The following is a 14,613-nucleotide window of genomic DNA, read 5'->3' as shown; positions in this document are numbered from 1 at the left end:
GTGAGACTGGCACATCTTCAGATTATTGCTATTTCCTACAATTGTAAATAAGCACCAATTAATGGAATTGTTTTCAAACCTCAACACTCTGCAACATTCATAGAATCACAGAATCAGCTAGGTTGGAAAAGACCTTTAAGATCATCAATGATTTAGGCTATATTAAACATCCATCAAGATAAACTGTATCATCTGCTATCTGTGTTAAAAAAAAACATTCTAGATGCAATAATTCTACCTCCATCTGCAGGACTACAGCGTGGGTTCCTCAGTGCTCTGCAAATTTTGCCAAATCTGTATGATCTTGTACTGCATGCACCTTTTTTTTTATCAGAAGCATTAAAATAGTTTATAAAATAATAAATAAGCCTCCTATAACTCTAAAAACCACACTGAACACAAACTCCATTTGGAGTGATAATTGCTGTTCACATTATTGTGAGATCTGAGGTATTCTTGAAGAGAGAAGGCACCAGTGAAGTTGTTGGATCTGGATGTACTGCATCACAGGAACATATTCAGTTAACACCCTATTGAAGAAAAAGACACATTTCAGTACAACTCGTTTTTATTAAACCTCTAAATTGTCTTGGCTTCTAGATGGGCACACATTCAATACTGTTTGACATCCCTCACTTCAGTATTACCTCTTAGCTACCTCTCTGGATTTTGAAAGGCACAGAGCCAGCAGGTACATATCTAACTGTCTGTTGTGTAGGGAAGAGAGCAAGTTTTACTTACTATAGAACCAGCCACAATAAATGCAACCAGAAGAGAGAACTCATGCCAGTGGTCTGAGTAGAGTGAAAAAACAGCTCTCCTTTAGGTCACAAATTGCAGTCTTTTTCCACACACAGGGAAGAAAGGGGCTACCAAATTTAAAAGTAAGTATTTGGACTAGTATTTTAGCATCAAAGACCTTCAGCGTGTTGTCTTCTTACTCAGTCATTCAAGGGCTTAATGTGAAAACCATGAGTCATTATGAACTACTATGCCCACTTACTCAGGCTTCTATTCCTCAGGGGTGAAGGACTGCGGCTTCGAGACAACTGTAAGACACACAGAAAAGGAAACTCAGATGTTCTCAAGAATTGTACCCAAGAAAGGTACCTGAGGACCCATCAATATTCAGAAAATTTGCATGTATATCAGTGAAGCTCCTCTTCTACAAAGCCAAATTCAATAACTTTTTAGTTTTTCTTTCACACCCTACACACACATAGGTCTTACCCAAAACCTCTCACATTTTCAATAGTCACATTTTGAGTCAATTGGTGTCAATTTAATAAGATGGGCCAAGAATTAGAAAAATATACATGATTTTTACAGAAATAATTAAAAATATAATGTAACTATACATTATGCATGCAAGGTTTCACGTATCTTGTTAGTACCAGTACCACCTCAGCTCTTCCCCTCCTGCCCTACACTGATTTTCTGCTCCTTAGAGGCATTAGAGTATAAATTCAGATTGTTAGTTCCAGGAGGCAGGGACTATGTGCTGTATAATATGCTGCCAGTTCAGCTTTGCCTCCTCCAAGATCCACCAAAGGCATTTATTTATTCCCGATGTTAAAATGTACACATGGCACATCAACATTTTTAAAAGGTTGCCTATGTTCTGAGTTTAAAATACTTGACGCTGTTTGTACTACAGGCATTCAGCTGGGACTTACGTGATGAGCTAGAAGAGGACTGGTGCTACGGCTTCTGCTGCAGCTTCGGCTTCTGTTTGTGTTTCTGCTTCTACTTCTGCAAGACCACTGCAAGAGAAGAGTTTGACAACCCTTTTGAAAGAGGGCATTTAACAAAGGCACACTCAGGAAGCAGACTTGCCATGCTGCAGACATGGACTGGGGACAGACAGTAAACACAAACTTTCTCCTTAGAACAGGCTCTGCCAAAAATCATACATCCGCACAATGAATTTATTAAGGCAAATGGAACTATTCATTCTAAATACAGGGTAAAGCACTAAAACCTAGCTATATTTGATATACACAACCCCAGTCAAATTCTTAATTGTTCCCTCTGTATTTTTTTAGATTTTAGGGCAGTGTTTAATTCCAATTACTCCCCTTATCATGTTTCTTAACAAAAGTACATACCAGAGCTCCTCTCTTAGTGACTGCTTCTCCCTTCACAATAACAATATCGTTTTCCATCAGTGCAGGCCATACATGATAGGCCACCAAGGCAGCTGTGAAATCAGAGTCAAAACTACGATGGTACCTGTTGAAACACAGAGTACAAGAAATGTCTGCATGTAAGTGCTGAAAGACAAATATGATGCTTCAAGTCATCAATGCTGATAAAAAGCAGAATCCCAGCTACAGCCCAAACATCTTTCTTGAAAACATATCCCTATCACAACAGTATAAAGCTAACCTGTAAAACAAAAAAAAACCCAATTCATTTGTAAACCAGACATAGCAGAATATGCTATTTATACTGAGAGATACTCCAATAAAGTCATCTCACATTTCAGAAGGCCATTAGAACATATTCTTGCCTAAGCCCCACACAAGCCAAAGTCCTTGCATCCACTGACATTAAATCTCCTGAGCAGCATTTGGAAGGCATAGTCATTCCATCATCCTGAAATACCTTGCTAGAACAAGACCCCTATAAAGGATATTACAGAAATACTCTACCTCAACTATAAAGTTACATCATGGTACCTTACAAGACATAAGAGACAATTTCATTAGCAAGATGCTCAGACATAAATAATGAAACGGTGACTTTTTAGCTAAGAAAAATAATTTTGAAGGCCTGTGTTCACATGACATATATATTATCTCCCTCAGTCTGCTATATTTGACTAATGATACATATTTGGTTTTGTGGATTCAAACTCAATACCAAATAGCTGAAAGAAAAAATATGAATGGATCTATACATTAGTAATAAGTATACAATAGCAAATGATATAAAACAATGTGGTAAAGAGAGGCATGAAGCTCTGTATGGAGAAAGGTATAGGGTATGAGATGTTTGGCTAGCCCTTTTAGAGAATCCTATCAGACATAACTAACAGAGCTATTTTAATTCCTACAAATTTTGCTAAATGTTTGTGTACCACATATATATGCTATATATGTAAACATGCTACATATTTACCTATACAGATGGATTGATGTGTGCAGCAGCACATATGAACTCATTAGAGCTGGTGTTTGAAGCCCCTACACACCAAGTAGGTGAAGAAAGCATTCCAAGACTACATCGTAGCATTACTGCCTTCTTAATTCAGTCAGTAGCTCTGGGTATCAAATAGTATTTGGACAGCATCATTACGTAGTCACATGAGTGTGCACTCTCTTGTTGACGGGTTACTTTTATCTTTCCTATTTTAGTTCTGTCTTCTTAAGCTCTTCTTTACCTGGGTTCCATCTTCATCATCATCACCATTAGTATTAGTATTATAAACCTCCTTATTGGTATGGCTTTTCTTGCTTTTGAAAGCAATTTTTTTTTTTTTTTTTGTGCAGTCAATCCCTTTATTTTTCTTGAAGGTATGGAAGTACCCTATGGTTCTCTGCCAGCTAACAAAGCAGCCAGCCCTGACCCTATAGAGAGGATTTTTTAAAAAATCCTGTTTTAAAATGGCATTTTTCTTTTTGCTCAGCTCTAAACCAGAAGAGATAAAAGCGTATTAAGATCCATATGTTGTACAGCAGTCACAGGACACATAGTGATGATCCTGTTATCAGACACCAACTGTCAGATCTCAGCTAACACAACTTCAACAAAATGGGCTAGAAAGGAGGAACAAAGATGCACACATTTTCTAAACACTGGAGGCAGACAGAGACTGAACAGAGAAAGGATAGCTGAAAATTTTCCTCTTAAATGATAAATTAAATATGAGCCAGAAACTGAAGTTTTCCAGGAAATTGCTTTGCTATTCACCAAAAGAATCTGCTAACAATGGTCCACATCCTGGCATTTTTACACCACCACAATCCTTAAAGACATACACCAAATTCACTACAGATCATGAATATGTGCCCCAATATGTTCAGCAGTCTTAAACCTTTCTGTTTATGAGGAAAGAAGAGGCTATACAACCTGAGGGATTTTTTTTTAATAGTACAAATTTAACTGAAAATAAGGAGTTCTTACTTGGTCTCACTGAAAAGTTCTCCATCAATCCCAAAGGCAATATCAAGAGGAGGAACAAGTGTCTGCATTGAAAAAGCCACACGGCACAACTCTCGAATCAAAGTGCTGATCACAATGAAATCAGTTTCTGATGGAAATGAAATCTTTGGGTTGATGTTCATGGAGCGAATTACTTCCTGAAAATAAACAATTGAGTGTTTGTGCTCACTAACATGTTTGTTCAATTGCAAATATGGAAATCCCTCTTAAATATGCCTCTCAACTTTCTACATTTAAAAATCAGTATAAGAAGCTCCCAACAATGTTGTCTTAGGCTATTCCAGAAAATACTAGCTTCAGAAAGAATGTGCTGTTATTTTGGTATTGAGGTATGAGCTAAATCATTGACATAAATCTTAGAAGGGAGATGCTGCTCTTCAGTAGAGCACACAATTTAAGAAAAATATGAAATTTAGCTTACATTCATTTGATTAAGACACTTACAGTGTATCTTGTCCAAAATATTATTCTGGCAGACAGAGACATTATAGTCACGGGCAAATAAAACAAGTGATTACTGAGCCATACCACAATATTATTGTGGAAAATAAACTGCTACAAGACATAAAATTAATGCAATAAACTCTTTTACTTCTTCAGGTTACAATGCATTTCCAGTTTACACACTCCAAATTTATTAGCTACTGAAATAGATTAACACATCACTTCCCCACTGCCCTTGACTTACATTGACACTGGCTTGAACATCATACAGATCCTCATGGTCAACTATATAATCCAGGACAGTATCTTCAAGTGATTCAGGTCCCGTGTGACCGAGAGACAGAGTGTCTGTTACACGTAGTTTGAACTGCCTGTAGGCCATCTTTGCTGCATGAAAAGACTCCTGCAAACATGAAGAATATCTAGTTAAATCCAGGAGACTGAGATTAAATTTTAATCCATTATCTGAGAAGAAGAACTGAATCCAATATTACTATTGTAAGGAGGAATATAAAACACTGCTGTAAAATTGAAGGTTAGCAATAGTACCCATCTGTGAGGACTTCTCTGGTTAAACTGTGATTTATTTGCAGAAGATGGGATTGAAAAGCTCCCCACCTAACCTTCTATTTTTATGTAGGATTCCATCACACCCCCACAATCAATGAAATCACATTCAAAGTTATCAAGAGCAGAATTCAGTAACAGCATTTTATTTGCTACAGCCTAACACAACAGACAGGAGAGCACCTCTTTTCTGTTGGGAAGAAAGGTTGAATTGGAAACTGTAAACTGAATGACAGCTGTGGGAAAAAACCTTCAGTAAGTTAATGTGTACAACCCCAAGCACATTTAAGAAACACACTCCCTCTCTGACAAAGGTATGTACTACATCAATTCTACAGAACAGAAGATTAAGTACAGAAAAATAAAATCAAGTTTCTTCAGACTGAGCTCTCAGGAAGTGTGAGGTATCTAGGTAATTTCAAGGGACCAAATAAAATCAGAAAAGCACATAGCTACAGGCAAGAGGGAACATCATATGGAAAGACTTTTTGCTGTCTAAAATGTGGTATTCCCGAAAGACTTCATCTATATTAGGCAGTGTTGTTTAGTGCAGGAATCATCCACCTTTCAGAGCCATTGAGTCTTCATATGTACCCCTTTTAACACCTGCAGTGTAGATCACTGACCCTGTTCTAATGTTGGGACAGGACAGTCAGAACTGAATTCAGAGTTTGATGTATAAGTGTGAGTGAAAGAAAGGAAAATCAAAAGGTAAAAAAGATGTTTTCTTCTCCATACTTCACAGAAATGCTAATTTACACACCATTTAATCCAATCCAGCCATAATATTTTATAAAATCACAGAATCAACCAGGTTGGAAAAGACCTTTAAGATCATCAAGTCCAACCATGACCCCAGGACTGCCAAGACCATCACTAAACCGTATCGCTGAGGGCCTCATCTACACAGTCTCTTAACACTTTCAGGGATGGTGATTCCACCACTTCCCTGGGCAGCCTCTTCCAATACCTGATCACCCTCTGGTGAAGAAATTTTCCCTAATGTCCAATCTAACCCCCCCGGTGCAGCTTGAGGCCATTTTCTGCTGTGCTATTGCTTGTTACTTGGGAGAAGAGACCAACTCCACCTCACTACAACCTCCTGTCAGGTAGTTGTAGAGAGCGGTAAGGTCCCCCCTGAGCTTTCTTTTCTCCAGAGTAAACAACCCCAGTTTCCTCAGCTGTTCCTTATTGGGCTTGTGCTCCATACCCTTCAACAGCTCCATTGCCCTTTTCTGGACCCGCTCTAGCCCCTCAATGTCCCTCTTATAGTGAGAGGCCCAGAACTGACCACAGGATTCAAGACATGGCCTCACCGGTGCCCAGTACAGAGGGATGATCACTGCCCTGGCCCTGCTGGCCACACTATTGCTGATACAGGCCAGCATGCCATTGGCCTTCTTGGCTGCCTGGGCACAAGTTGGCTCATGTTCAGCAGCCGTCAGTCAGCACCCCTAGGTCCTTTTCTTCTGAGCAGCTTTCCAGCCGCTCTTCCCCAATCTTGTAGCATTGCATGGGGTTGCTGTGATCCTTCTGGCCTGTAAAACAAGGATTATTTTTCTTACCACAGCTGCAATGTATATTATCCTGTGTACCATCTCCACGTCACTGATGTATGCCTTTAAAAAGGTCTCTGCATCCAAGCGTCTATGATCATAAATGTCACCAAAGCGAGTTATCAAGCAAGCACGCCGGGAAGCGTTTGTGCGCCTGGCTCGGCCAGGTGAGCGGCGCCTCAGGGGAAGTGGACTGAGTGACTTGTTCTCTCTGTGCCTTGGGGAAGGAGAGCGCCTCCGTGCAAGCCTATGACAGACATATAAAGAAGCATGAGACCACTTCACCAGCCTCAGATGATTTTGTCATGTGCACAGCTTTCTGTCAATTTAATTATTACCAGAGTAGGCTAAGATTACATAATTAAAATAGTAAAGCTGCAGCTGGTTAGTTTAATATGAAGGCAATTGTGTCAATACATTTTATGGGCCAGAGCCTGAGCAATAAAATTAAAGTAACTCCTAAAGTGTCTACACCCAAGTACTTTGTCCTAGGGAAACACACTTTTAACTAGTAACACTTCAGAAATTTGTTCCTCTTTCAGTATCACTGAGGAGCTGTAAAATCAAACAAGTGAGACTATAACAAGTTCTGCCCTGCAATGGTACAGTATTCAAAGAGGACTTAAAAGACCTAACCATCTCTTTTTATCCTGTACAGTTGCTCTCAAAGTATTTGGTAGAGCTGTTCTTTGCTGTTTTGCCAGACACTTAACATAGCTGCCTGAAATTAAAATATTGGGGCACTAGGACAAATCAGTTAAAGAGCTTATGTTCCTTCATAGCAAAGTACAAAAGCTTTGTTTTTGTTTATAATTCAATTTCAAGTGAGGAGGGAATTCATGCTGCCTAAAATAAACAATTTCTGATTCGGTAACTTCTCTGAATAACGCCTCTACCTGCTTTGGAGAAGAGACCTCTCGGCATCCAGGATAGAAATCTTATCCTTCAGCATTTGAATCTGATGCTCATAGTCGTTCAGACAATCTAACTTCTTCTGGGCATCCTTCTCTTGGGCACGGGAAACCTTCAGACTTAACCAAACAGAATAAAGTCAGTCACAAGATGTCCTTCTACCAAAGAAGGAACCATCTGTCAATTAATGCTCATCAGATACAAAGAACAAAAAAGGAGAAATAGGAAATATTGAGCAAGTTCCACATGCTGAAATATAGGCAAATCAAGAGTTAAAAAAATATACCCTAAATCATTACTCCTAATCACACTTTAAAATGTAAAAGTGTACTGTGGCAGGAGACTGGACACACTCCACCTTGTGTTACAGGGGCCATCACTGGTTGGCATTTGGTGTCCTTGTACTAGTTCTAGTTCAGATGACGAGGTCTAAGAAAAAAGTGGTTTCCTTCTCATATTTAAGATGTTAACTAAATCAGCTCAATTTCCTTTCCTACAGTTTAAGACTCTAGATATTTTCTTATATCAGGCTCTCGGATTTGGCTTTTTTTTCTTTTCTGGAGTATATTAGTCAGCCAAAGGATATCACCAATGAGAGATGACCTTTGAAGGTCCCTTCCAACCCAAACTATTCTATGATTCTATTTTATTCAAGTAATATCAAAAGCTAACGATTCTTCTCCTGCTTTCAAGAGAAGCAGTGTTTCTTAAACACTAGCAGACAACCAGTTAAGCAAGTTTATCTCTGTCCTTTACTAAGGGCTAAAGAATTCTAATCTACAGAACAAGTGGGAAAGGAAAGAAGATTTGGGAAGATGAGTTCTTGAAATAGAAATGGTGGAAAATCATTAGGTACCAAAAAAAAAAAAAAAAGCCAAAAACCCCTATGTAACACACAGCACGCTGTATATTATTCCCTTAAATTTCCATGACAGACAATGCAGTATTAATAACTATAAAACAGAGAGGAAAAATAAGAAATAACCATTTCACTGCTGTATTATTTTATTTTTGGTATTTACCCCTATTCACATGGGGACTTTTCTTGAAAGTTAATGGTAAGTTTATCTCACTGCTGTGAGAACCACAAAGCTTCCATCTTTCTATCATGACAGCAGATAGTGATTACAAACAGATGCTTAATTGTGGGTCTGCCTTTATCAGAAAGGGTAAGAAAAAAAAATAAAAAAAAATACACAATAGGAGAGCACATGACAGACAGAAGGCAGCAAAAATACCTGCTTCTTTCATTGTCATATAGAGAACATGAGAAAAGCTGCTGCTGAAAAGGAATGTTTCTGTGCTGGTTTTGGCTGGGTTAGAGTTAATTTTCTTCATAGTAGCTGGTATGGGGCTATGTTTTTGATTTGTGCTGGAAACTGTTGGTAACACAGGGATGTTTCAGTTACTGCTGAGCAGTGCTTACACAGAATCAAGGCCTTTTCTGTTCCTCACCCCACCCCACAATGAGCAGGCTGCGGATGCACAAGGAGTTGGGAGGGGACACATCTGGGAGAGCTGATCCCAACTGACCAAGGGCATACTCTTACTATAAGGTGTCATACCCAGCATATAAAGCTGGGGGAAGAGGAAGGAAGGGGAGGACTTCAGAGTGATAGCATTTGTCTTCCCAAGTAACCATTACACATGATGAAGCCCTGCTGTCCTGGAGGTGGCAGAACACCTGCCTGCAATGGGAATCGGAATTAGAGAATGGTTCGGGTTGGAAGGGATGATAAAGATCATCCAGTTCCAGCCCCCTGCCATGGCCAGGGACTCCTTCCATTAGACCAGGTTGCTCACAGCCCCACCCAGCCTAGCCTTGAACACTGCCAGGGATGGGGCAGCCACAACTTCTTGGGGCAACCTGTGCCAGTGCCTCACCTCCTTCACAGTAAAGAAATTTTCCCTTTAATCTAAACCTACCCTCTTTCAGTTTAAAGGCATTCCCCCTTGTCTTATCCCTACCTGCCCTTGCAGAAAGTTCCTCTCCACCTTTCCTGTAAGCCCCCTTTAGGTACTGGAAGGTTGCTCAAAATCTTCCCAGAGCCTTCTCTTCTTCAGGCTGAACAACCCCACCTTTTGCTGTGCTTGTGCAGGCCTTTTGATTTCCCTATTACACTGTCTTTATCTCAACCCAAGAGTCTTCTCTTACTCTTTTGATTCTTTTCCCCATCCCACCGAAGGGGGAGTGAGTGAGTAGCTGTGTAGTGCTTAGTTGTCGGCTACTGTTTAACCACGTCATTTTCTTAATAAGAAAAAACAAATACGAAAAGGAAAAAAACATCAACTGTAAGACAGACACATTTGTGAACTACCAATACTGACTTCCATGCTAGTTAAATCTATGCAGTATTTGAGTTTCCCCTGGTTTACAGTTCATTCACTCTACTGCTAAATAGTATCATCTTTCTGTTCAGGTTAAAGAGATGCAGATGCTACAAACGGAAAAAAAAATAATGGGAACAAACAAGGCAAAATATAGCTCTTAGAAAAATCAGAGCAGTTTTTATAACCACCTTTATTTTAAGGTTATAACTAGTGTTTTGAACTCTACCATCCAACCATTTAAAAATAATATGGGCATCTTCAGCCAGTTTCTCAGGAGAAAACACAACAGCCTTGATAATTCATGTGAAGTGTCTGCTTAATCCTGTTTCAATCCCTTCAGTTTTAAACAATTAACAATAAAACTGTCACTGTTCCTCCAGCTCTTGGGCTAAGCCCAACTCTTTATCCATATTGTCTTGAATTTCAAAGCAAGAACAACTCCACCCATGTAATTTTTGGCCAGATATGTGTTTAACCTATTTTTAAGAGCCCCCTGTCACAGCAACACTACAAGGTCTTGAGGTAACTGATTTAAGATACCGTATTTGCTATTACTAATTACAAACTCTCTTCCTGCCAATCTATATAACAGGTCCCCTAGATGGCAGATAAAAAAAAAAACAACAAAAAACAAACACTCCTCTTAATTTCATTTAATTCAAAGTGAGTCATCTGGCTTTAAGTTTGTTTAGATCTTGGCACAAATCTAAGCAGCCTGATAGTAAGCTTCCATTTATAATCATACTAATAGGATTTTGTTCACTATGTACATAACAACAGTTTTTAGTAAACTTTGTTTTCTCTTCCAATTACTTTTAAATGTTGATCATTATTTATTAAAAAAATATTTTCCTTCATAAGTCTGTAGCAAATACCTAAATCCTGTTGTAATTAATATCCTGATATATAAAAAGAAAACATGCTTTTTTAGTAAAAAAAAAAAAGAAGTAGAATTTAACTATATTGAGGATTGGTTGTAGAATTTAATCATATTGAGTCTAGACCACACTTGCTCTAATAACCCAGGAGGCTAAGATGTCTAGCAAAACATGCATTAAGTATGAGACAGAATACAGACAAGAGGAATGAGATTATCAGCTATTCCAAAAGTCTCAGAAAGCATATTTACACAGATGCAAAGGATACTCCTGGCAAACTGTTCCTTATGTAAAAAAAAATAATAATCCTGCCCTAAGTGCCACAGATCAGTCCTGACCTCACACACTTTATGGCAGGGATGCCATCCAGAGGTACCTGGACGCACTTGTGAGGTGGGCTGATGCCAAACACCTGAAGTTCAACCAAGCCAAGTGCAAGGTTCTGCACCTGGGTCAGAGCAATCCCAGGCACAGCTACAGGCTGGGCAGAGAAGAGATTCAGAGCAGCCCTGCGGAGGAGGACTTGGGGGTGCTGGTCAACAAAGAAACTGAACATGAGTCAGCTTCAGTGTGCACTCATAGCCCAGAAAGCCAACCGTATCCTGGGCTGCATCAAAAGGAGCGTGATCAGCATGTTCAAGGAGATGATCCTGCCCCTCTGCTCTGCTCTTGTGAGACCCCACTTGAAGTACTGTGTGCAGTTCTGGTGTCCTCAACATGAAAAGGACATAGAGCTGTTGGAGCAAGTCCAGAGGAGGGCCATGAGGCTGGAGCACCTCTCATACGAAGATAGGCTGAGAAAGTTGAGGCTGTTCAGTCTAGAGAAGAAAAGCTGTATGGAGACCTCAGAGCAGCCTTCCAGCATCTGAAGGGAGCCTATAAGAATACCAGAAAGGGACTCTTCATCAGGGACTGTAGCAATAGGACAAGGTGTGATGGGTTCAAACTTAAACAGGGGGAGTTCAGGTTAGATATAAGGAAGTTCTTTACTGCGAGGGTGGTGAGGCATTGAATTAAGTTGCCTAAGGAAGTTGTGAATGTTCCATCCCTGGCAGTGCTCAAGGCCATGCTGGACAGAGCCTTGGCCAACATGGCCTAGTGTGAGGCATCCAAGCCCATGGCCGGGTGGCTGGAACTAGACGGTCTTAAGGTCCTTTCCCACCCAAACCATTCTGTGATTCTATGATTCTGGTTTGACAAGCAGGTGAAGACTATGCAATTCTGATTTCACCCAATTAATAGGGTTCAGATTTGGCAAAGATGATTCACAGAACATGAAAAATAGCAACTTTTCTTCAACCAAAAGCTGAACTCCTGGGCAGAAGATGCAAATGTAGAGTGCCAGCTAAACTGAGAGTGAACACGAACCATACCTATGTGGAGAAAACAGAATTCCTGAATTCATGGGGAGACAAGAAGATTTTATTCTTCTGTTAGTAGTCCAAATGGCAACACAAACTTCTGTCCAGTGTGCATTAAGACCTACACACGAGAACTGCAAGATGTTTTATTCCCTACTAATAGTTCTAATCAGGAAGACAGCAGTCAGGTTATATCTAAGAATCAAGGAGTTATATGAGCTCGTTTATACCCAACAAATCAAAAGAGCCCATTTTATGGGAATATATGTTTATACCCCACATCCAAAACTTAAAATCCAAAGTGATTAAAACTTGCTAGGAAAGTCCATGGATGAAATCTGACAATTAGCATTATTCTAGAAGATAAACATCCAGAGATGAACAAGTGACATGCAACTTGATATTGGAAGTAGAAATGTCTATGGAAGTAGAAACTAATGGCTTGAAGGCTTTTTTGTTTACTTGTCTTTATTATGAGTAGCTCATCCTCATCCTCTCAGTTGCTCCAAAAAGAAAGAAACCTGTGGACAATTATATCCTTTCCTACAGTGTAAGCAGCAAAGTTTCTTCCATTTTTAGGAGCAGCAATGTAGTTCAATGAAAAGGCTGCAAGCATTTGTTTAACAAATATGACTACAATTGTGTTGTTGAAATGACAGTTTTCACATGCTGTTGAAATTAATTCAACTACCATTGTGTTCTTTTCTGATAATATAAGAAAAGAACAACCAACCAACCAACCATGGGCTACATTTCGTAACAGTGAAGAATTATTACTGCTTTTAGAGCCACAAAAGGAAATTAGTTTTAGGAACCCCTGTGTCAAAATGGAAAGGTAGCTGCACCCACACTGATCCAGATTAACTTCCCAGATGTGATCAACACATTTAGAAACTCAAACCAGCATTTTTAAGTTAGAGACGTCAACATTACTGATAGACATTTCTCCTGTGCAGAGGCAAAAGGATTTAGTAAAAATGGTCTAAAAGTAAAAGCCACACAAACAACTTTGTCTTAATATAGACAGACTGAAGTGTTTTTTATTTAACATGATCTCTGCTTCCAGGAGCATCATTGGAAACTGCAAACAATGATTTCCAGCTACATTCAGAATATGGTTCTCTCCTATTTAACTTCATCTACAGGATTCAAATGCTATCAAGCTGTTAGTTTCAAAATTACTTCTTCCTCAAGCCTAAAGAAAAAAAGGATAGAAGTTCAGCCCTAAGGGTTCTTCTCACATGGATCTACTTATGCTAATTCTCTCTATAACACCAAGAAACAAAGCTACGTGTTAAGAAGCTAAAGATACTTTTTGCTATAGCATAGGACAGCTTAGAATAAACTCAGGAACCTGCTCAGATAAATGACAGACCATGTCTCTGCATGCTGACTTTCTGCCACAAATATCCCAAGACTCAAGTTTTTCTTACACTGTTTTTAGCTGAGTAATTTCATCTGCTGCTGCCAAAAAAGTAGTGGCTGATTTGGTCTTTGTGTCTTCACGAGCCAACTGGGTTTTTGCCAGACTGCAAGAAAAATTGATAACCTGCATGGTAAAGGCAGTGATTCTACCTAAGAATTTAATATGACAAACTGACTATTCAAGCTGACCAAGTCCATACCAATTTAACATATGAAAACAATCACAGTGGGCTTTGTGCAGACTATCAGCACACAAATAGCTTATAAAAAGTCATATCTGACTATGCAATAACAGAAATATTTTATGAAAAAACAGTATTTTTCATTACGACTCAATTCTAGTTTCTCCATCCATTTCAACAATTTACAGTGTTCAGAATGACTTCACTGTCCATACATGTGGTCCATTCACTGGGACGTGAATTATATTTCTCCTGCACCTGTCCCCTGCAAGCCAAAAACTACACCACCACAACTCCATACAGCATCACCTTGAAAGGATGAGCTCTGAAACCTCCACATGATTTCATCTCCAACAATTACCTCTTCCCAACCCTCTGCCTTCCAGACTCCTACTTCTGCAAACCACAGCCAACACACCTCTGACCTGAGTGCACAGAGAAATACAATGCACAAAGCTGTACAAAAGTTTTATCACCAATTTCCTGCTTCTCAAGGGATCTAGCCCAAAATGACTTTTTCTTGTACTGCAAACTGCCACATGCTCACTCCAATCTGTATTAGTCAATAACTTTCCTTGTAAGTAACTCTTGCCTTGACCCTCTGACACTTTTCTCTGGCTCACTAAATGATCTCTTTCTATCCATACAGGAGCATAGAATGAAATGTCTCACCCCTAAACCGACCCTTATATACACCTGAACCACCTTAATGGCTCAGGTTGGAAGGCACCTCTGGAGGTCGTCTAGTCCAACTGGCTCCTCAAGCAGGGCAACTTAGAACCGATTACCC

At 39.5% G+C, this 14,613-nt stretch overlaps 1 protein-coding gene across 3 annotated transcripts in view; it reads right to left on the bottom strand.

The window, feature by feature from the left end:
* Positions 1 to 408: 408 nt before the first annotated feature.
* Positions 409 to 14,613, bottom strand: part of SPATA18 (spermatogenesis associated 18) — an 84,826-nt gene continuing 70,621 nt past the window's right edge. Inside the window, exons 5-12 of one of the 3 annotated variants that reach the window (XM_061472370.1) lie at positions 7,631 to 7,765; positions 6,744 to 6,981; positions 4,856 to 5,014; positions 4,129 to 4,304; positions 2,109 to 2,232; positions 1,677 to 1,763; positions 1,004 to 1,049; positions 409 to 530 (exon numbers count right to left, since the gene is read on the bottom strand). In XM_061472370.1, coding sequence (XP_061328354.1) covers positions 523 to 530; positions 1,004 to 1,049; positions 1,677 to 1,763; positions 2,109 to 2,232; positions 4,129 to 4,304; positions 4,856 to 5,014; positions 6,744 to 6,981; positions 7,631 to 7,765 — 973 coding nt within the window. In that variant the 3' untranslated portion in view covers positions 409 to 522. Of the gene's footprint in view, positions 531 to 566; positions 1,050 to 1,676; positions 1,764 to 2,108; positions 2,233 to 4,128; positions 4,305 to 4,855; positions 5,015 to 6,743; positions 6,982 to 7,630; positions 7,766 to 14,613 lie in introns of those variants that run through there. The other 2 variants (XM_061472367.1, XM_061472377.1) reach the window with 2 other exon arrangements.

This window comes from Pezoporus flaviventris, unplaced genomic scaffold, assembly GCF_033815535.1.
Source record: "Pezoporus flaviventris isolate CSIRO_AGI_PZ_B2104156 unplaced genomic scaffold, CSIRO_AGI_Pfla_v1 ptg000002l, whole genome shotgun sequence".
NCBI classification, from domain to species: Eukaryota; Metazoa; Chordata; class Aves; order Psittaciformes; family Psittacidae; genus Pezoporus; species Pezoporus flaviventris.
The sequence above is the reverse complement of the archived record's forward strand: the minus strand, read 5'-3'. Positions and strand labels throughout refer to the sequence as shown.